A 24,291-nucleotide genomic window follows, 5' to 3' on the forward strand; every position below is an offset into this window, starting at 1 on the left:
AACTGTTTAACGCTCACTTAAACATAACATCAGACTTCATGTAATATCTATAAATAACAATGCTACTTTAAGCGGTGGGAGTGCCAGAACTTCATTTTAAAGTGTTCTACCTCAGTGATTTATACACTGCTATCAAACTACTGTATTATAAATGGAAAATATAAAGCTTCATACATCGCATTTTCTGACTTTTCTTAATATATCTGTAGAGTAAGAAATCTTCCTGTTCCTTCCCTCCAAACCAAACAGATGGCCGGATGAAGCAACGTGTCTGAAAAGCTCGGCTGTCAGCTTGTTACATTAGCTGTATGTAACACCCCATCCACTCCCAGGCCCATATGAAATCGCACAAGTTCAATGGAGAAAGCTACAGGACAAGCAAGAGCAAAGGAAAAAAAAAAACCCAAAACCACAAAATCCACCCCCTCACCTCCCAAACCTCTGTGTTCAGCGTTTTCCTTTTGTTTCTTACGAGTTTTGGAACTACAGTCAGAGCTAAACCCCTGCCACTGATTAAAAGCAGAACAGGAAGGATTATACCATTATCATGTCTTTAAATGCTGACGAAGGCTGGTATGTGCCCCGTGGAAAATCACAACAGGTGCCACCCGGACCCAATTTCAACAACCCCTGCAACTGGAGGGACTAGTTCCTGTGGTAGCAATCAGACTTTCAACTGGAAAGGCTCCGGCTGAATTAGCTGTAAAGCAGCTTAATTAAAATGAGTATGGTGGGTTTGGCTCTCTTCAGCCTGTGTCCGTGTGATTTGTTACATCACATACCATCACAAATTTGGCACAACTGGAGTCGCTTTTACAGAAAACGTGTCTTGAGGGGGAAGAGAAAATGAAGATCCGTACAATAGTGTTTCATTTCTCTGGAGTGAGGATTTAGAAACCCATTTGGTAGCATTCTGCAGGTAACATTTTGCCTCCCTTGCTTTTTAAGCTCCTGTTCTGACTGTGACAGCTTGACTATGCCTGCGGAGAGCAGGACTGCCCAGTCTCGTTCATATGCAGATTATCTGCCTGTTTCGTGGAGCTGATGTTTAACATTGAATACTGATAAGAATGCATTTACCAGAGGAATATTGACTTTTCATTTGTCGAACAAATATTAGGCATAATTCTTAGATGTCTTACACCTGTACATTTGAACAGGACACATTACTGCTCTGAGCTGGCACTAGCGAATGGGGGGGAACTGATCTGGCAAGTCAGTCCATAACAATGGGCTAGTCGCTTTATAACAAATCAAAGGTGATGAGCATCTAATTTTGAAAGTTAGTGAATGTTCCCACTCAATGGATGTGAAATAATCACAGAGAGAAACAATCTGTTCAAGTAACTAGAGAAAGGAACATGCATCAATCCGATTCATGTATGCAATTAGTTTAAGTACACACGTTGATGCAATAGCATATGAATTCAGCAACATCAAATCACATGGAAATTGTCAAAGGTCTTATTTGTAACAGAAAGCTGAGTTTCTGTTCAGCAAATCCTGTAGTGAGGTACACCAGGTCATTCAGCCTCCAACAAGTGGGTGGTCCATTTTTGCATCATTACTATTTACTTCTTGCATATAAACATTCAAGTTTCAGACACATAATCATTTTTTCACCATGTCTGCAGTAGTTACAGTTTCATGCTACCATCAAATTAAGGTTGACATTTATAAATTACTCTGGTTTCACAATGGGTTTTGCTTGGCTAGGTGACTTAACATAACTTATAGAATAAATTCTTGTGGTTCGCTGTCACATAATGATATAATCACTTAGATTAAATGAAAAATTAATAAGAATAACAGTTCATACACCAGGACCAGGAAGCTTGTGTGTTTTGACCTGTCAATCATACCACTTTTATGGACAAGGCTTCCTGTTTCTATGAATGGCAAGTGCATCATGGAAGGAGCAATCTTTAACAATCTTCTCCAATGAAAAGTACTGGAACTGTTCATATTTTGAGACTCTAGCAGTATATGTAAGTATTTGTCTTAACAACTTGCTACTCCAGTTTCTTCCCCAAGATCAGACCACTGTCCTCAATGGGCACATACAGCCCTGCCTTTAATTTTCTGTTCTACAAAGAAAAAAAAATGGGATAAGAGTATACTAGAAAACAAAATTGAAGGAGGTTATGATCAAGGCGATGCTGATACAATAATTCGGTTGCCTTTTCCATGCAAAAGTATTTCCAAGACTAATGGGCCATCAACTTAACTTACCCAGTTAGAGCGGCCTGTAAGGTCAACAGAACTGAGATAGAGGCTGGGTAACACAGAAAATCAAAGGTGACCAGGACAGAAAGTACTGCAGTCCATCCTTTATGGACTTTCAGCAAAGCCTTACTGGCAGGACAAGTATCTTGTGATAACACAATAAATGTCAGTGCCTTCCTCCCTCTCCCCAGCTTCATACTGTTTGACCTGATGGCCAACCTCCCCCACCTGATACATTCTGGATTTTTACCCCATTTTCCTTAACAAACCTTTACAGAAAAAGCAGCAAGGAAGGAGACAAAGACCCAAACTGTCAGTATACATAGAAGATGTCAAATCACACCTAGGAGCGGGCTTATATTTTGTTCTGCTTTTAAACTACTAATATTATCAAGGAAATGGAATATAGAAAAAAAATATAGCAAAGCAGCATGCTAAGGATAACTGCAGAGATGGTAAACACAAGTGTATCAAACACATGAAAACAACTGCAAGGAAAGAGCAGAATTTTTCTGCGCTTATAGTCAGCTTCCAAATGTGTTCCCTCTGCTGAAGGAAGCATGTGCTTAACACATGTGCTGGCTCGGGATTAGGCAATTGACAGTTGTGGGTATTGCAGAATATGCTGACATTCCCAAGCAGCTCTACTGGAAGGGGATTATATATCCCAGTGGTATCAGGCTGAGAGAAACCCTGGGAATATGGAAACTGGCACAGGCAAGTAACTGTTCACTTAAAATTGCAAGCTTCAGACACTTCTAACACAACCCACCCCCATCCCATTTTTGTAACTCAGCTGTCTATGCCTAGGGGGAACAAAGGTCATCAATTACAACAAGCCCTCCTCTCCAAGGAGCAAACCAGCTTTTCTGGTCACCAGCTGTACCAGTTCACCATGAGATACCCGCGATCCAAACAGACCCCCAAGAGTGAAGCAGGATGCTGCCTCCTGAGCTCTTGCATGGAGCACGCTGCAGTGTCATACCTGGTACCCAGCCTCTCTGGTCCCACTGCACCAGCAGCTCCCCTGCCAACAACAGCCTTTTGAAGATGCCACAAAGTGGGGGCATTTTTGTGTGAGAAATGCAACACTGGAAGTCCTGACCACTTCTGGCCATCACAGATCCTGCTGCTCTTTTTGCAAGAACAGTTCGTCTCCTGGCCAAACTCCAGTTTGTGTAACTGCATTTACTGCGTAATTATACTTTCTTCAATTGTCCCAGCAGCTTCAATTTGCCACGGTGCTATTCACTTCCTTTCAAGATGCCATGGAGTATTACTGTGTGCTGACAAGCAGCTGTTACGTTTCACCCAAGAAGTGACTGCATAGCAGTGGCGGGTGAACACCACTCCTGTGCGTGCATCATGTGCTTGCACATGGTACCAGGGGTGGAAAATGCTTTGGGGTTCCTTGGGGGTGAGCTATGCTGCATAAGCAGAGGGTAATAGCTATCAAATAGTAGAATAACTCGCCGTGATGTAGCTAGGATGTTCTGAGTGGGTTTTTTTTTAATTGGATATAATCTGGTAAAAAGCTTTTCCTTTTGGTGGGTGAACAGAGCATCACAGCTCAATAGAAACGAAGTGAGGACTGTTATAAATTCTAGCCTCTGCGCTTAACACACAGTAACAGCCACAATGAGACTTTTTTTCAACAGCTGAAAAAATCAGCAACACAGACAAGGGAGGCTGGTAGCAAATGCGTTACCTGGAAACCACTCTCCAGGCAGATGGCACTGCTGCACCCCTCACATGCTCCCCATCTTCAACTCCTCATGCATCCTATGTGCCAAAGATGAGACTTTTTTTGTTCATTTGTTGACAAGCCAGGCTTTTATCCTGCTTATCCACCTTCTTACCCATGCCTTAAAAGAAAACAAAAGGCAGTCACCCCTCATTTTTTCTACCAAATCACTCAGGAATCCTGTAATACCAGGATTCTATTCCAGAGGAGAATAAAACCTCTGTTACCTTCACAGTGGGTGACTAGCGCAGTATATTTGTGGGTAACATACAAGTGCAGCAGCAGATGAGGATACTTCAGCTCTAAGGGTGCTATCATTGCGAGATCTCTTGGATCATGACTGACTTCTCTACAGAGAAACCCAGTACTTGAAGCAGCTCCAGGCTCACAATCTCAGCTATTTATTTCAGACCATCTTTTTCCCCTACACCATTTTTTTGCTAGGTCATGAAATAGAGACGTTCAGTTCCAACAGAAACCCTCTGACAGCTTTAGGCATCTCTGAACAATCTTGGAAACCCAACCAAAACCCAACTAAAACCAAAACAAGAAACCTTGCTACTTTTAATTAAAAAAAAAAAAAAAAAAAAAAAAGAAAAAAATCAATCGTAAGGGCATTCTCTGGTGGCCTATACAAGAAAGGGAGATTCCAGCCGATAAATGAAAAGACGCTGTCTGACCAAATGACTTATCTGTGTAGTTAGACATCTTAATAAATAAAAATCACTGGTAATATTCATGCCACGCCATCAAACAGCCGATTACAGCTTCCCTAGACAAACAAAATCCTGCGACATGCCTGCTTTGCTATGGAAACAACTTGGTGTTACATACAATATTCATTAGAAGGGTGAGTGCTATTAGACCTACAAAACTGCACTACAAATAAGCATGCTATTAATAGCATGCTGATATACACATTTACATGAGATTATGTTTTCTTTCTAATTATTTCGTAAGCTAGACTGCAACTATGAAATCTTGGGGGGGGTTGTTTGTTTAAAATTTTGTCAGGCATAAGACCTATGAAGCCAAATTTTGTTTGGCTTGTGAAGCACTGGCAATTTTACTTTAAAGAAAACTTTATGCTCACAGACTGCAAACAAACAGCAGAAACAGTCCTAGTCTTTCTTTTTCTTCAACATCTGACTAATTTTATCGAAACACTCAACTATTGCAACAGTTTCACCTGTCGGACTGTTGGGTTCAGCCATTCTGAGTAAACTCAGGTACACCAAATGCTTCTATTTTTGTAAAATATAGGCCTGAGAAATAGATGCTGAGTCCATCTCTGCTGTAACCATGCTCAAGTCTCTCCTATGTTCTAGTTTTGCGCTACTGACTTCTTGAATGACGTGGGTAATGCATGGCAGATTAAACCTGAGGTGAGCCTAGGGCAGGTTTACAGGGCAGACCTGCAGTGAAACCTGTCAGATAACCTCTGGACAAGCCTCTGGCACCTTGGCAACTGTTGGAATTTAATCAAATCACAAAACATTTTCTTTCAACTCAGAAATTAGGCTAGCAGGCACACTAGGTCTGTCATTTCTTTACTCATTTGCAGACTCCGCTATAAGATGAAGGTGCCTTCAGACTGATGAAGTCAGATAATGTAGAAGATGAACAAACCCCAAGATTATTTTGACATCTCCAAACAGCCTGCTCTTCCTCACTGTTTCAGCAAGCAGCTCCTCATCAGGGACCAGCTTCCTGGGGCCGTGCGTGACTCCTCACACTCCTGAGATGCAAATGCTAAAAGAGCTCCTCCGGCATCCGTGACATCCTATCTTCTCCTGCCCCTGTTAATTCCTGGGCATTGCCATTCTCCCTGCTGTGTTTTGCTCCCTCTACTTTACTATTTTAAGAAACTTCGAGTTTTCAATGCCTCTTTCTCCTATAGTTTTTACTTCTGGATCCCCCAACATTTTTGGAGGAGGTAATGACTTTGCTCCTTTGGAAGTTAAGCAGTGCGTCTCAGGACCCTACAGCAAGGTAGTGCAGAGCTGACATCCTCACGACCATTGCCTTCCACTTGCTTTTCCACCAGTATAAATTTCCTTAGTGTTTCGGTACGGTGCTCTGCAACATAAGCCCCAGCAATTCTCTGGCTGGCTTCCCCTCTCATCTACCGACTTAGTACCTCTTTGTGAAGAGATTTTTAACATTATCCAAGAGCATGGGCACCAATTTTTGGAGACGTATGAAATCAACTGTAATTTAATTAATCCTAAATTAAAAATCTAAAATCTTTCTGTCACTTAAAAAGTCTGTTGTCACTTGTCTGTCACTTAAAAAGTCTATTTCGAACATTAGACTTGTATTAATACTAAGGCATTAGCAGGTTTTAACAATGACACACCTACAAACACACTGAAAATGGTTGCAGTACTACTAAAACCCCAAGCTGACAGGTGATTTCTGTGCAAGTGAAATAAAACTATCACTTGGTAACTCAGAGAATTATGTCAAACATGAAGCACACTCAGTCACTTACAAACCTGCAAGATTATCATATTTCCACAAACATTCGCCTTAAGTACACATACTATGAAAAATGTAACTTTCAAAAAGTTGAGTTTTTTTCCTCGAATGATAGCTAACTCAAAGAAGTAAAACAATGCTAGAATTAAACCGATCTAAATTTAAATATATCTTTACTTTGACCTTAAGAATATACTCGGCATTTGACAGGGAAGTATAGAAATGACAGTGTATTGCCATCTTGAGGCTTGGTACCAGAACTACATGTCCAAATATATTTGTTACCAAGCACAACAGTAATTGAGCCAGATGTGCCAAAGCCGTTACAAAACACACAACATTAACACCATATGTTTTATATTTATTTTTAAGCTAGGGCCTCTGCAGTTCCTTTTCTGGACTGGATATACTTTTAAAATACACTTTTAAAGACAGAAGACCCTTAACAGTAGAACTAAAAAAAGTCAGAAAGAGTATCAAGGATATTAATCTCATTCTTACAAGAATGACAGTGAAAGCTTAATTAGTAATACAGATTTCCCAGATCCTTTGAAATTCATGAAAGAAACAGCATGCTTTCCAGGCATAAGACATTCTGGTGTGGGTTTAAAGGGACAAGAAACACCAAGCTACAGTCAAAGCCTGTAGGTAGCTATGTACATTGTCCTTGCAAGAACGCACCTTTAAACAAACCTCCGTATCACAAACCTATGCAATACTCCAGCACTCTTCTCAAATAAACCCTACAAATACCAGATACATAACTGCTATGATGTTTTAGTTATGGTTTGGGTGGTTTTTTTTGTTTTGATTTGATTTTTTGTAATTAACTTCAGGAAAGATCACTTGGAAAACACTTGTCTGTTGATATTCCCACCCCTGAAACAGCATGAAATTTGAGGTCACATGGGAAGTGCCAAGTTGAAACTGAGGGGTCTGTGTACATATATATATATACATACATACACATTTGACTGACATACATGCTTTTAATAGAGGTCAGGGACATCTGATTTTGCTTGCTTGTGAAACCAATCACATCTATGAGGTAACTTATAAAGGGCTAGTGGTTTACTAAAACTGCTAAATTTGGTTTTCTTCTCCTCTCTCCTAAATAAACTGGCTTGTACTCAAAACACACAAGCAGCCATTTGAAGGCTGTTGCTTTTACACCCAAGGTGAAATATGTTTTCCTGAGCTATCCAAGCCTCTTTAGGCGAACAAGAAAAAGCCTCCCTGACATTTACCTGCTTGGCTTGCAGGCTGCCAGCCCGAGTACTTGGCAGCACCTGAGGGTCCTGTTGGCTTGAGACCGGCAACAGATGCAGCACTGGCGGGAGCAGGTCTCGTGTCCATGTTTTCTTGGTGGGCAGGCATGTTCCTTGACGAGGATGCTGTAAAAGGAGCAGGCTGGGCAGCCTCCAGGGAATCACTGTTCAGAAATGAGGAGGAGAAAATAAAATGCATTTCCTGCTAGACCAAGACAATCACTGAATTGGAGATGTGGAGTGACACCCTGGCACTCTGGTGCAACAGAGCCGCCCTCACTACTCTGTCATCGACAATGCTGGGGAAGCTGCATTTTTAAGCTTTCCCCCCTCCCCCCAAGAACTGCACATTTCAGTAATTCCTGCCAAAATTCAATATAGACAACTAAATCCCTTCACAATTTCCATTTACAATAATTGTTGGCATGACACAGGTTAAAGCAGATCCCTTACTGTAAAGTTTGTACACTCCTAGACTTTTTCAATACTTCTTTTTTTCTTGGAGAGTAGGCAAATACTCATTTAGTCAGATTATACTTGTAGATCTTAATAAAATTATCTACCTAAAAGTGCTTTAATTAAATGCAATTTTCTTCTATGTGCCACTGCGCCTCCAAAAAATTAAGTATTTTAAAAGACCTGTAAGTTTCTTTATTCATTAAGCAGTATTTTATATTGGGTCTTCACAGCAGCTTTAACATTTTAAGGGTTAGCAGAACTCTTTCAGCTATTTATAAACCATGGACGATGAAAACTGTACTTAATCACAATTCATGTAGAATGTGTATGGCCACTAATTACATTGCGAGACAGAAAAAAAATCATTTCTCATTTCCAGGGTCTGTTCAAGAATGAGAAAGTTATCATAACATGTTTTTTATGCACTGTAATAGTATTGGTGTAATGGATATTTGCCTTTCAGAAGCTGAAAACAAATATTTTTATTGAAAATCTTAGAAGTAGAAGAGTAATTGCTAATGAAGGTCATTTGCAAACCAAGAAGATCACAAAACCAGGAAATTAACTCAATAATGTTGCACGGTACAGCCAAAGCACAATTCTAAATACATATTTTGTGCAATCTGGAAACACGTCAGCCAACACATTAGAAGTCTTGTATTCTTTCCTGTATTTAAATAACAACAATTTACAGCACATGTGCATCGTTCATATTTCACCAGGGTCATTCACAGAATTACAGACTGTGCCAAGTTCCTAAAGTAAAAATCCTTGAGCTATTTTTGCTTTACACCAGCACAATATCGCCCTGCCCGTATGACATGAAAGAACTTGAACACACTGAGAGGTCAAAAAGCAAGTTCATAACCCTGATTTTTTGTGTCTAGATTTACAGGGTTAATAATTGATGCATTTAGGACCTTTTCTTGGTAATGGATGAAAAAAAATATTCACAGTTTAGAGAATATATATGAATGTTCAGTTTAATGAGTAACAGCTATTGCATTTGTAGGCTTTCGGGAACAGTGGAAGCTTACCTGACATTGATGGATTTGCAATATGCAGTGTGCACAAACCCAGTGAAGCACAAAGTGAGACTTTGCATTCTGTTACATTTACATTTTAAAAGATATTTAAAGACATTTGTGGAAACAGAGGCACTCAAGTTACACTTCAGGCTCCTGAAAAGCTTAGGATCCAGGTCTTTTAACAAAATTTTGAGGCAGCGGAGATACACTGCATAAAAGCACTGTTGCAGACTGACAGAAAAAAGATAGGAAGACATTCTCCAACATGAAGCAGCAGCTCAGTGGGTGAAGATGACAAGGCAGTTTAGGACTGGCTTCCACTATGAAAAAAGTACAAGGCTGTAACTTCAGTGTCACAGAAGCGCCCTTCTGTACTGTTGAGTACATTTGACACATAACCTATCAAACCTGCTCCAGGCCCGAGCCCCATTACAACTTAAAGAATTCCTCAAAACACTGTTGATACTAAAAACAGTTTCCTCCTTCTCCATCCAAACAACACATCCACTTATCAAACCACTTCTCAAACATAGCATCTCTTTACTGCCTTTGTCTGGAATACGTAAATCATACATAATATAAATAATCTGTCCTAAATAAGAAAACCCTGCTGCCAGGGTTTCTGCCTTTACACAGAAGAAGCTACTCAATAAGCAAAAATGGATGCAAGACAAGTAAAAAGAGTATCGTTTAGGCAGGAGAAGGATAGAAAAATTGTAGAAATGGCTGAGGTGCTCATGACTGTTTTCCTGCATTATAGCCTCTAATCACACAATTGCTTGGGAGTGCATGTGCAGTGTTCTCCATTGACAGAGAGAAATCCATCTTTGTCTCACTTTCAAACAAGCGGCTGCACCCTGGAGACGTTCAACCTTTTAAATGTTAAGCTTCTTCAAATTCATGCTTCAAGATTAATTCCTCAACATTTTACTTTATGTTCTTCTATACTGAAAAACACTCAAACTCCAATTATTTTTATCCACTTTATAAATATAGCTATGCCTTTTTAGAAGCACACTTAACCTTACCTTCTACAAAGTGGCTGTAAAATACCCACAATTAGCCCTGCTAGTATTTTTGTAATTCACTAGGATATTGTACATGATTCATTACCTAGAAAATACATGGTTTGAAGAGACAAAAAAATATACAGAAATTTAAGAAAATTAATGGGTCATGGAAGAGAGCTCCCATCTGTTTTTCAGTGTCATCACTAGAAATCTGAAGGAGGAATGATAAACCTTACGTGTTTACCAAGTTTCACATGAATAGCTTTCTCAGACTTCCCAGATGACACTCGTAGGCCAGGTTCAGGTCAAGCACATTTTGATGTCAAAACACTTCTACTATTATTAATGACAAGCCTACCTTCTAACTCTAGCTTTAACCTTTTACCTCTGTTTCATAACTCTTACATTATTCCTCTTACACCTGATGAATACTTACAGCAAAAATGAAAGGTTTCCATGATGAAAACTAATGTAACCATGAGCCACACTCCTTTTTAAGGAAGACGAAGTTCAGCAAAGGAACAAGCCAAAGATACCTCTCCACCTTTGATACATGCTAGCTAGTACATGATAGCTAGTACATGACACATCTCCTGAACTTCCATGAACAATAAATACCCACAGACTGCAGCCCCATTCTATCACAGTAAGGACAGGTACAGAAAATAAATAACTTCCTGGGATGCCGGTCTGAGACCTGGGGACACACACAGGGCTCCAGTGCCAGTGCAAACGTTATCCAGAGCTCACAACAGGCTCCTCAGACTTGCCTCTCCTGATCAACAAAAGCACTGTGGAAAAATAGACTACAAAACAAGTAATAATTCCTCTGCTCTTTTATACTGCATCTAAACCACTGTATTACACCCTGGCTTTTCATAGGAGGACAGGGGGGAAAAGACATATGCCAGATGACTGTCCTATTGCTGGACATGGCACCGAGAACTTCTTGGATGCTATAGAGGCAAGAAACCTGCAGAGGAAGAAGCCGGTCCAGTTCACATGTGAAATGAGCACCAGTTTTTCAGAGACCACTCTGGGATATTTGCATCCATACCACAGCTGCTTTCTTCCCAAAATCAGGTGCATCAAGACAAGGCTGAACACATTTCAAAGGCATTTTAAGAAATTTGCACTGGAAAATCCTTCTGAATGTACTCAGAGGTTCTGACGCCCTGCTTTCCCTCTTCCCCCACAATCCAACAGAAGAAAATCACATGGTCTGGGGCTATAGATGCCTAAACTCCCTCCATCCTTCCATGGAAACTCCTATATAAGGCTGCCCAGAATATCTTTACACATGCTTTAGAGAAGATGACTAACTATGTGTCATGTTGTTATTAGCCAAAGGAGAAGCTATGGTCCTATCTAAAAATGAATACAGCTTTTTGTCATATAACTTCTAACACCACTAAAATGCTGACAAGGGCCAAGTCTCCCAGACTTTCCCAAGCAGATTCAAAAAGGTTTAGGTGGACTTTTTTCTCATGGAAGCCCAAAACACCAGGTTATCCATTGGTAATCATCATCACTTGAGCCCCGACCTCAGTCTGGTAGATCAGGATTTTCCTATTACATCTCTGGATTATAAATGATACTTTTAACTCCCACTTGTCCAGGATGACTGTGTGAGTCAGGAACTCTGTGATCTAAGGAAGCTTGCTGACAGAATCTAAGAAGCTTGCATGTAGTATCTAAGAGACAGTCTGTAAATGCTTTCTTCTGATAGCCAGGAATTCTGTGAGGTTATTTTCCCTTAAGAGTACTAAAAATTTCAAGACAAAAAAAGATGTGAGCAAATCACTCTTCTTGGTTTCTGGCACAACCAAGTGGAATAGCCTTGATTCTGCTTTATGGCTTCTAAAACCAAAAATGTGTGGCAAAAAAAGTAAGGCTTCCCTTGCCTTACACACGGCTGCCTGTTGTCTGTTAACTGAATGCAGGCATAGAGCATGCTGCTGAAACCTGAATAAACAGCTTCTAACTTATTCACAGTACTTGATATAGCACTGAAGAAGAGGAAGAGGGGGAAGAAAGAGAATTTTTCAATATGAATTTTTTGAAACAATTATATTAAAGAAACTGCAACTTCAAAGAATGATCTGTCTGCCCTAAGACCAAGTAAACTGTCAAGCAGATGATTCTGCAGAGCTTTACAGCAAGGCATTAGCACAGCTGAGATAAACTTGAATCTCAGATCAAAATTTCTTGGTTTAAGATGTGTTAAATCATACACATCACATGATGTATTTTGTCCAGTATCAAAATACACATTAGCTGAAGACAGATATAGGAGGCCAGAAAAAGGTATGAGAATGAGAACAAAACCTCACAAATAGAGCAAATACATATGCCTTTTATGCAAGGGTGTTCTGATATAATAACAGAGAAACACAAGACAGAAAATACTGAGTGCTGAGCTTGTTCCCACCCCTAGTGCAAACCCACGGTCTCAGTCAGCTTTCTAAAATGGTGTTTACGTTTTGTGTTGACCTAGCAGTGTTCCAACGACTTCCAAGAAAGAAGAAAATGCAAAATAAAATAATACAGGAGAGAGAAAGTCACCTGGTTGTAGGTATTTCCATATCAAGTTACAGTAAGGGAATATGTAACCCTTTCGTAAGCAGTGCTCTACATAGAAACAATTCAAAGCATCTTTCAGAACAAGAATTCTCCCAGAGTCAACACCATTGTTTATTTCACATGGCCAGACTATCCTCTTTTCAAGTAATGGCACAGTGTCAAGTAAATAAAGCAAAAGCCATGTCAAAGCCCAATCTCACTAGCGTTCCCCAAAATTTTACAGCATTTTTGCATGTGATTTGATTTTATGGCAGACTCCACTTCTTGGATATTAAATACATCATTCTCTCTGCTGCATATATGTTGTTATAAAACATAGGCCTCTATAAACACAAGGCTACTTCTGTTGACATCAGGATGAAAACTTAGCTTATTGAAAGACTGCATGGCTGTTATACAACAAAGCTACACATTTCCTTGAGCTGTGGGGAGAAGCAAGATATGCATCACTGTCCCTGGAAGTATTCAAAAGCCGTGTAGGCGAGGCTCTTAATGACATGGTTTAGTAGTGGACTTGGCAGTGCTGGAGTAACTGGTGGACTTGATGATCGTAAAGGTCTCTTCCGACCCAGCTGATTCTTTACCAAGAAAAAAAGACCATTTCTGAGGAGTTTGTTAGGCAGTGAAAATGTGTGGATGTTCAGCATACTTCAGACCAGTTAATAACAGATATTAAGCCAGAAAAAAAGGTTAAGTTCTCTGGCAGCTAACCAGTGCAGAGCAGTTTAAGACAGCCAGCTTTCTGGAACAGACACAGTGAAGAGAGAAGAATAAAAGGAAAATATTTCTGGAGTAACAACCGTGTTGCAGAACAAAATCAAACCCCTGCTTTTGCTATAGCTGCACCCTTCTTGAGATATTCCCCAGAGATAATTCAAACAAACTTAAGCTACCTTGGTAAAATAGACCCATTACTTTTTCATGAAAGTTATACAAGTTAGATCCAGAACACAAATGCCAAAGTTGTTTAAGCTAATTTACTTGCCTTACATTGTTGGGCCGATTGTTTTTTGAACAAGTTATTCTACTACGCAATGTTGTATACTCATTTCTGTACTTACGGGACATAAGATTTCAGGTCTTTCTTATCAGCTACTGTGTTGTGGGATGAAGTGAGCTGACACTTAAAACATCTTTTTAGCATTACATTCATGTACATATTACAATATGTCACTAGAGGCACACTAGTGCAAAGACATTTTAATACCTAGTTTCACACACTCATTGGCTACATTTCTTTCAAATCTGTTATATTTGTCTTTATTTTTTTCTGGCAGAATTGATTCATTTTGCTTGATGTCTGTTGTACTTAAATGAGTCTATGTACTTACTGACAGCAAACTGTAAGCATAATTTATCTTCTTTTATCTCCTTTTCCTATATGTTTCTCAAGCCACACAATAAAGGTTATGCTCCGTTATTCACTAAGATAGGCAGCACAAAGCTTCATTTCTACAGCTCCATCAACTGGCAACTGGCTCAGGATGATAATAAGGAAAACAAATCATTACCCTGGTATGCTGGATGATAACTGCAGACCAACAGCAGTTATTCAGGGAAAAATCCTTCAAAATACAGATTATGCATAACATTCTCAGACTAATAGTACTGCTACATCGCATTTCCCAAATTTCAGGCCATACCCCATTTGGGAGGTGCCTAACAGTCTGAAAATCGTATACTTCCTGTATTGCTTTATTCCACAGACTGCATACAGCAACCTGAACCAGAATAACCTGGCTATTGAAATGGTTTAAGAGAAAATTAGTAAGTTTAGAAATAACGTCTAACCCTCCCCCTAATAATCTACAGATGTTTATTTCAAGCCGTTCAACCTGGATCTTGATATATCCAATACTGATAAGGTCAGCTGGGCAGGCTTACATGGTCTCTGTACTCCCTGTATACCTCCTGGCTCCCAGCACATTTCTACGCAGCTCTGCCAGTTGTAAGGCCAAAACAAAGAAAAACCTCCAAGGCTGCAATTTAACTATGGCAGGATGAAAGAAGTTCTCCACTGCTTGCTGCCTTTCCCAACAGACAGTCCTATGTACCAAGGAACAGCAACTGAATGCAGCTAGTCTGGGAATCTCAACTTTCTAGCAGAAATAAGTGCTTGCATCTCCAAAAAATAAAACTTCAAAACCAGGAGGGTTTCTCCCTGTACGGTGAGCAAACAATGGCAAACATAAAGTCAGTTTCAGAATAAAGAAGGAAAAGGTTCCCATTCTTGTAGCAATCTACCTTCATTTATGCCAGAAACGATGCATATTAGTGAGTGAAGGAAAAAAGAAAAGTCTGGCAGCACATCCTGGACTTCATCCGTAGTGCACAAGTATCAGAACACCTGGAGAGGTTTTCCCTTTGGAACCATAAATAAAAAGACTTCCTAGCGAGTATCATTTAGCAGCAAAAAGAAAATTAAAATTTAAGGTTGTGTTACAGCACTATAATTCTGTTAATAGTTTTTTCTTCTAAAAGCAGATAAGCCATGATGTAAGAAACTTCAATAAAATCTAAGATTGCCTGTTTGTGACTAGTAAGTACCATTTTTTGCTCCCCGAGGCTAGGGGTACTTTAGCCTTTTCTAGTGACTGAGGTCACCTTAGAAGCCATGAAACAGGATGGAAATAATAAATACCTCTTACTGAATACAAGTTCCTACATCAACTGGATCTCAGCTCTACTTAGAATTGGGCCTTATTTCTAGAGGAGTTTTAATCTTGTTAAAATACAAATACGTACATGAAACCCCACAATTATTTCTTCCTTAGCACAACTTAATAGGTACTTTCCTGTAAAAAAAAAAAACCCAACTCAAGAAACAGATTTCCAACTTTGAGGCTGAAGTCAGTTACGTAAAAGCAGCTTTCCGCAGAAGTGAGTGTTAACACAGCTGCGGTCAGGAAACAAGAATAGAAAGTCCTGTGCACTGGACAGAATCAGCACTGAAACAAAGGGCCTAGACAGCAAATATATTTTCAATAGTTATTTGTTGCACCACATGCCAGTTATTTTATACATTAAAAGTAAGCTTTGAAAAATAGCAGCCCTTTGTTCCTGCAGCACTGTTGCAGCCTACTGTGCCACTTACTTGCTCAAGGAACTGTTGCAAATAATTCACTTGGATAGAAGTTTCAAGCCAGAATATCTTGTTTCTTCTCTAGGTAGCTCTTCAAAGTGACAGTGCCTCCCTCAGAGGTTTGTGATGCAACATGAACAGCACCGTGCACCTCAGTGCATGCCCCCAATACCAGGGGGGAAGTCTTTGCTTAGTACAGTGGACTTACACAAACTCCATCAGCAGGACCAGGGTGCAGATTAGTTCTGCAAAGTGGTGAAACGAGTAGGATTTGGGGTTGGTGACCTCATGCCAAAGACCACAACAGGCAGACTGCTTCAAGTGTGCAAACAGAAAAAGGCTTTGAAGTAGGAGCCAGTTTCCTGCGTGTCCTAAGTGCCAACCATGCACCGCACTCGGATAATACCTGTGGCTCTTTGGCAACTCCAGAGCACTCATGGACTTCCTGGAGGGCCTCATGGCCTGCAGAGGAGGCTTAGCAACAGGCGAGATGAGCAGGGCATCCAAGAGTGAGCGATAGACACTAGGTTCGGAGAGTCTAGCAAGCATTTAGAAAGACCATGTAAACAAACTAGGTGATCAAACAAAGTTCATGTTGGCTGGGACCACTGAAAACCCCTAAACCCTTATGAAAAGCCTGTAAATTATGTAGCAGTATGGAGACACTGAACCTAAGGTAACTGATATAAAAGTTATGTCTAAATAAACAATCCCCAAAGTGGAGGTTACATGCTACAGAGGATGCACAAGACAACCCACTGGGATGTGAGAAGCTTTTCTTATTTTATTGTTACCATTAATGAAGTAAAATAGAAAAGATCTTGAAAATAGCTTTTACTTCATCTCTTTCTCATCCTATATTGGTATATGGGTTTGTGTATATTTTATGATATCAGTATATGTATCAGTACATTAGGACATTTATATAATTTAGAAATACATAAATATACATATATTACATACTCAAAAATTTTTTACAGATATGAATGCACGAGAGAACTTGAAACCACTGGTTTGAGTAAGCCTTCATAAAAAGCAGTGCAGTAAAGACGTAGATGGAACTCAGAGAGCATCTAAAAGTTACTCAAAGATGTAATTATTCTCTGTCATTCATGTAACACAATTGTTATTTACAGTTAGTTTACCGACTGAACCGTAAAACAGAAATCATGAAGATCAGAAAGGTAGAATTATTCACCCAGGTTCAGAGCAACAGTGTGGAACTAAGCTAAGAAAATGGCATGGGAGCCTTGGACATACCCCAACAGCTTGCCCACCGTGCTATTGAAAAAAGTTGATTTCACAGCCCTGCGAGGGATCCATTATTCTTGTGTGAGCTTGAACTTTCTTAAACCAAGCTATAAAATGTTCCTTTTAGAATTGATGTCTACCTGGCCCGGGCAGCAATGGCAGCAGACACAGCAGCAGCAGCCATACTCTTTACTGTTGATCTCTGCTTGAAAGGAGAAAGAACGGGAAGAGGAGTAGGTCCCAACTTGGACAGACTTCCCAAAGGATTTTCCAGCAGTACTTTGTCAGCACAGAAGCTTTGAGCCAACAGAGGAGAAAACAGAGAAAGCAGGAAAGATTGACAGAGGCACAATACCAGACCATATTAACAGTTGGAAAGTTATGCGAATGTAGGTTCCCAGCTCACAGACACGTCAGGCAATATATTAACTACTTGAATACTAATGTAGAAAAAGCAATTCTGATTTCACCCACAAACAAAACTTTCCCCTCACCAAGCCAGCATTCAGCATGTATTCAAACTCCCCATTCCAGACTCTGCCTCATACCCCTAGGTCATTCCGACTGAACCAGGACCCAGGACACTCCATGGGGATCCACCTGAGTCTCTGTGGTGCTGACAGAAAGACCCCTGAAAATCATTTAGATTCTCTTTTTCATAATAAATAATAAACATTGAAAAACATTGGAATATTTGCTGATACAATTTCATCAGGTCTAGTTTTAGTCACCTGTACAAATTCAGTATACTCCTCACCCCCTTTTAATTTTCCCTACTTATTATCTAAGTCGGGGGGAATATGAACAGGGGAAAAGGGAAATCCCAGACTGGATCCAAAGTAATTTCCACAGCGGTAAATTACTTTAAAATGTCAATATTATCCATAGAATTGCTGTGTATATTTTTTAATTATTTCAGAAATCAACAAAACACTCACACAACTAAATACTACTTCTCAGATTTAAATGCAAAAATGCTGCCTCAAAACCTTGCCTACACCTAGTAGTCTGCTGCAGATATACCTTAAAAGATTTACCTTGTATGATTTATAGATGATTTAGACTGGTAGCTTGAAATTTTACTGAAAGAATTTGTTTCACAAGTAAGCAAAGATGCTTCATGCCTGCCCAAAAGCAGCAAGAGAAGAAAAGTCATTAATCAAGCCCTCATTATATCTTTGGCACTGCTAACTAAAGCTCAGGAGGAGTTCATTCAAGGACTTTCAAAAGCCCTCTTTACCCATAAAAACCAAACCAAACAAACAACAAAAAAACCACCCAGGTATGGTTTAATATCCCAAAGTGTTAATTACTGAAGGAAGTGCTTTCTTTACCTATCGGTAAACACTATACTCTGGATGTCCCATCATTACACAAGTTAATGGTTGTATTCTCCTCCAAAAACTTAAGGCTAGTGGGCAATCCAAAAATACACTTTTTATAGCATGGGTGACTAACATTTGAAAACTGAGAGAATAAAATGTGGAATACCAAAGCATCACATATTATGCACATTCTGATGTACTTTCCCCCCTCAAACCTTCCTCAACACTTTTGACACTATGTATTCAGCCCATGCCACCAACTTCCGACTACAATGTTACCTTTGAACCAAATCTCCTACCCATTACTGGTTTATCCGCCTCCATCTAATGGCCATTTTCATTTTTTTAAGTATTTTTTTACATTTTGTCTAAAAACTCCTTTGATTTCTAAATGCTGTTCAGGTTTCAAGAGCCACATGAGGGTCAGGAGACACCTGCAAGCTGCTCCATCTTGACAGCAGCAGCAGCATCAAAAAAAAAAATCAAGTAAAACCATATGCAAACTTAGTTTCTCATCATGCCTTTTAACAGAGCAGGCTCGGATGTACCTGGCTATAGCAGAAGGCAGCTCAAGGGCTGTTTCCATAGTTGGGGCTGCAAGAGGCAGTCCCACAGCTGCGGTGGTAGGTACCGGGAGCTCGGAGGTCTGTGTGGCCACAGTGCACTTTGCAGGGAGAGGTGCTTTATCAGGTGTCAAAAAGCTTGCTGCCTCCGGAGCAGGCAACTCCACAGTTATTTCCCTAGTTGATGTTAATTTCACAAGTAATTATAACAAGACAACACATGGAGAAGAAATCTCTCATCTGCTAAAGATACCTATCAGCAATGGACAATCCTTTGTAGTCAGTGTTCTTGTATCTTCCGTAAAAAGAGTGAGTAGCCAATGAAGGCTGTTTCTAATTCCCCAGGAAACAAATACTCATCCCCTAGGAATCAGACCATGCTGAAACTGGTTCTTTGGGGCATTTTTACAGCTGAAGCTTGAAAGCTCAGAACCAGGCTTGTTTAACCACAAAACCAAACTATTTGGCTAGTTTAAACTAGTTACTCAAAAAAACAGATAACAGTGTATTAGAAACTCTACCTAGTATAAGTAGATTAGACACTGTAGCTACTTGGCTGCTAGTATTTAACCTGAACAATTGCAGGGGGGTTAAATACTCATTTTGCTCAGGCTTTCAAAGTGTTCTCAAACAAAAGTTCAGTAAAGTAAAAGCAAGCAGAAGGACAAACAGCATTCACCCCAGGAAAGTAGTATCCCCCCCCCCACCCCCCATTTTACTTCTTCTTGCTTATCACTAAACAAAGACAACCGTAAAAGATCTGACAGTTTCAGTTTGGTCAGTCTGAGACCCAACCTGACGCTCACTGACCAATTAAATGAGCAGCTCCCAGTTTTGCAAATTCTCTTTTGCAGTCAAGGGAAGTAATTTAAAATCAATGTAGAAATGCCAAACCTGCCAAAAAGGTGATCTGTCTGAGTTGAGAATACAGCAGCAGTTAGAACAATTCATGACAAAACATGGGTATGCACAGATTGTATTTCCTGGAGTTGCCCTCAAGTTCTCCAAAACTTTATAGAGCATCTTTGCGAAGCTGTGTATGTTACAAAAAAGGGCCCTGACAAAGGCAGGGAGAAGGGGAATATATCACACTGGGTATATGCTCCAAAGCGAGAGGAAGCCAACTCCAAATCTTATTCATACATACATACATACATATTGTATTTTCATTTTAATCTTGCTTTGGCAGTAGTTATGAGCAAGAAATTACTCTTGGAAGTCACGATTTCTGCAGAGAATAATCTTGGCTGTCCACTAATCAGAAAATACACAACCAAAATCAGGATTAATACCTACTACTTAATACTAAGTCTTTGTATTTATGAGTATCATGAATAATTCCATTAAAAGAAAAAAGTAGATCTGTATGACTAAAAAGTGTGTATATAAAAGAGCAATGTAAAGACTAGCTGGCACTGGAGCTGCCTTGTATTAGTTATGTATTTCTTAGGAAGTGCCAGATTCTGCGGTTTATATGATCTAAATTTGCCAGGATGACTTTTTAGGATGACTTTTTGCAACTTTGCGGAAAGGCTGCAATTGCTTTGAAATATTTTACTGTTAAACTAATAGGAGGACATTGCATATATGAAATTGAGTACTAATACACTATAAATTACAGTAGATGGCTATATTGCCATATGACTAGTTTAGGCTTTCATTAAAGAACTAAAACTACAATAGAAAAGCATTATACCTTATATTATGAAGTCTACCTTATACGTAATGAACCTAACTTTAAACTAGTAATCAAATCCAGACCCTTCATACATTTCACAGCAAGTTCTTTTCTTTCTTGGTGGTTCAGTACTGGGTGGTACAAATCAGAGCTTCAGCCAAAATGAGATGGAGCCCAGTACGAAAATAAGACCCATGCCAGGCATCAATAACAGATGTGGGGCTTTACTGTCAAAAGCAAGTCTACTGACCTTTGGATGGGTAATTGTGCTTTACCAAAGGTCTAACATGGCAAACACCAATTGCTCCATAGCTGCTATTTTATAAAAATAAAACAACAAAAATGAAGGGCTTTAGGGATCAGCTCTGGGTGTATTTCCCACATGAAAACATACTGTAAATGCAGTGACGCTCAGTAACAAAACATGAATGTCAAATATGGCTGCTATGCTGATACGTCTAATTTCAGGAGAGTAGCAAGACTACATAGCTTTGCTAAATAATTTATGTTCTCCTTCCCACACTGAACACTAATGCTTCCTTCTACGGCTCTGTGTAAGCTGCTCTGATTTCTGCCATTCTTGAGTAGAAAATACTCATCATCTACTTTTTTGACTATCTGTATAAATACTTCTGTCTAGGGGCCTGGCAGGACCAGGCATTGCTCATTCAATTCTCACTTTCAAAGCAGCAGCTTTGTTCTGTGCTTTAACTTTGTGCTTGTGCATATGTAAGGAACTCCAGTTACCTGGAATTCAAAAGACTCCCCTGCACTATGAAACACAAACCATCAGAAAAAGTTATTTACCTTTAATAATGGCATCAAACCCCTCCAAATTACTGTTTCTGTCTAATATCCAAAATTGTCACTGTCTAGTACCCACAAATGACCTCCAAACCACCATCAATCTGCCAAAATAAGTGCTGGTGAAGCTAGGCCAATGACAGAGAATTTGCCAGATAATCATCTGATTTTTTCTGATTACATCATAGCACACAGCATAGTGTTATGAACAAAATTATCTACTTTTAAAAAATATTTTTATCGTTTTAAAAGGTTTTTTCTGTGTTTTGAAGAGAACTGAATTCACTTTTGGGTTGTTGAGATCATTGAGAAGTTACTCCATCCAGGTGACAGAGTGGACACCCACTGACAACACAGCAACACGCACTACATATCATGTTTTCTTATACTGGTACCCACACAACTGTTCATAAATCTGCTCAGCTTCATTTAATTTCTCTTCTCCTTCCCCCTCCTATGACTTCCAGGAAAAATCCCTAATCGCAGTAGGTTAACAAAGTTTATTTTAAGTGAATGACAGACCCTCCCTGCCCTAAGACAGACAAATCTAGGCTAAAGCAACACATAGGTAGATCGTTAACAGAATCGGAATGATTTACCTCCCAGGAGTTGCTGCAGCAATGTGCTCTGAAAGCCTGGAAGAGCAAACATTGCCAGAGAAGGACTCTGCTAGTGGCAAAAGAGTGGCTGCAGGTTCTGGTCTAGCACCATTTTCACACCATTCACAATAATAAAACCAAAATGGAGACACACAGAAAAGAGATTTTTAATCCACATTGAAATACCGTGCTGAACAGGAGGGACTGTGCATGTAAGTGTTAGTAATTTCTTCTTTTTAAAGAAAAAAGTGGATTTTGCAGCAATGCACAAATGATGCACAATACACTTAGGAAGTGTCACGCTTTTAATGAAGGTTAAGAAGTGTCCTGCTGAATATAAACTCAGAAAGCCAAACAATATTTGCCTTTAAAAATATGGAACATATATATATTTAGTATCAGGCTACATGATGGAAAACTTTTAGGAAATAATGGAAAAGAAACAGACCAAAGTGCTAGCGGAATTCACTCTCCAAGTCATGCTTTTTGCTGCAACTTTTTTAGGGTGTTAGCTTTGTGGAGGTTAGACTATATATTTCTCTATTTTTTCATATCTTTCCTTTCAATTGTGATAGGAAAAAGAAAAAATATAGAAAACGTCTTAAAGCCTTCTAATTGAAGAAAAGAACATGTCACTGTAATACACAAAAATAGAAGTAAACTACGAGATAAGAAGAGCAATCACAACCACAAGTTTTGAGCAGGCTAGATTATCCACAGGAGTAGGTGTTGCTGCCTTATATATATAAGAATTCAGAATTAAGTAACTTAATGACATATGGAATCTTAAGTGCTGAAAATCATTGAAGAGTCTTAGGAACGACCAGAGAACAGACCTCACAGGCAGTAAAGGTGTAGATGGAAATTCTGATACAGGTGGCCTCTCCAAAGTGTGGGTAACCATGGAGTTTTTATTCAGACTAATACAAGTCTTGGAAGGTAGATGTAGGGACTGTGAGTATGAAGACCTTAGGCCTACTGTAGGAGAGGATCTGGTTCAAGACCATCTTAAAAACCTGAATGTGCACAAGTCCATGGGACCCGATGAAATCCATCCGCAGGTCCTGAAAGAGCTGGCCAATGAAGTTGCTAAGCCACTGGCAATCATATTTGAAAAATCATGGCAGTCAAGTGAAATTCCCGATGACTGGAAAAAGGGAAATATAAACGCATTTTCAAGAAGGGGAAAATGGTAGACCCAGGGAATTACAGACCAGTCAGTCTCACCTCTGTGCCTGGTAAAATCTTGGAGTAGAGTCTCCTGGAAGGCATGCTAAGGCACATGAAAAACAACAAGGTGCTTGGTGACAGCCAGCATGGCTTCACTAAGGGGAAATACTGCCTGACCAATTTCGTGGCCTTCTATGATGGGGCTACAGAACTGATGGACAGGGGTAGAGCAGTTGATGTCATCTACCTGGACTTCTGCAAAGTGTTCGACACTGTTCCACACAACATCCTTGTCTCGAAATTGGAGAGACATCAATTTGACAGATGGACCACTGCATGGATAAAGAACTGGCTGGATGGCCACATACAGAGTTGTGGTCAATAGCTCAACGTCCAGCTGGAGACCAGTAACGAGTGGTGTCCCTCAGGCATCAGTGTTGGGACCGGTCTTGTTTAACATCTTCGTCGCTGACATGGACAGTGGGATTGAGTGCGCCCTCAGCAAGTTTGCCGATGACACCAAGCTGCATGGTTCGATTGATACGCTGGAAGGAAAGAATGCCATCCAGAGGGACCTCAACACGCTTGTGAGGTGGGCTGATGCCAGCCTCATGAAGTTCAACCATTATAAGTGCAAGGTCCTACACCTGGGTCGGAGCAATCCCAGGCACAGTCACAGCTTGGGCAAAGAAGAGATTCAGAGCGGCCCTGCAGAGAAGGACTTGGGGGTGTTGTTCGATGAGAAAATGAACATGAGCCAGCTTCAGTGTGCGCTCGCAGCCCAGAAGGCCAACCGTATCCTGGGCTGCATCAAAACGAGCGTGACCAGCAGGTCGAAGGAGGTGATCCTGCCCCTCTACTCTGCTCTCGTGAGACCTCACCTGGAGTACTGTGTGCAGTTCTGGTGTCCTCAACATAAAAAGGACATGGAACTGTTGGAACAAGTCCAGAGGAGGGCCACGGGGATGATCAGGGGACTGGAGCACCTCCTGTATGAAGACAGGCTGAGGAAGTTGGGGG

The 24,291-nt window shown here is 40.1% G+C and overlaps 1 protein-coding gene across 8 annotated transcripts in view; it reads right to left on the reverse strand.

The window, feature by feature from the left end:
* PDLIM5 (PDZ and LIM domain 5) overlaps nucleotides 1-24,291 on the reverse strand; it is a 124,812-nt gene that overhangs the window by 20,187 nt on the left and 80,334 nt on the right. For 6 of the 8 annotated variants that reach the window (XM_065691700.1, XM_065691687.1, XM_065691684.1 and 3 more), the window contains 6 exons: nucleotides 22,102-22,203; nucleotides 19,006-19,197; nucleotides 18,170-18,256; nucleotides 17,273-17,428; nucleotides 16,288-16,419; nucleotides 7,699-7,883 (listed from right to left, as the gene is read on the reverse strand). In XM_065691700.1, coding sequence (XP_065547772.1) covers nucleotides 7,699-7,883; nucleotides 16,288-16,419; nucleotides 17,273-17,428; nucleotides 18,170-18,256; nucleotides 19,006-19,197; nucleotides 22,102-22,203 — 854 coding nt within the window. The remainder of the gene's footprint in view (nucleotides 1-7,698; nucleotides 7,884-16,287; nucleotides 16,420-17,272; nucleotides 17,429-18,169; nucleotides 18,257-19,005; nucleotides 19,198-22,101; nucleotides 22,204-24,291) is intronic. The other 2 variants (XM_065691731.1, XM_065691721.1) reach the window with 1 other exon arrangement.

Source organism: Lathamus discolor, chromosome 1 (assembly GCF_037157495.1).
Source record: "Lathamus discolor isolate bLatDis1 chromosome 1, bLatDis1.hap1, whole genome shotgun sequence".
Taxonomy (NCBI): Eukaryota; Metazoa; Chordata; class Aves; order Psittaciformes; family Psittacidae; genus Lathamus; species Lathamus discolor.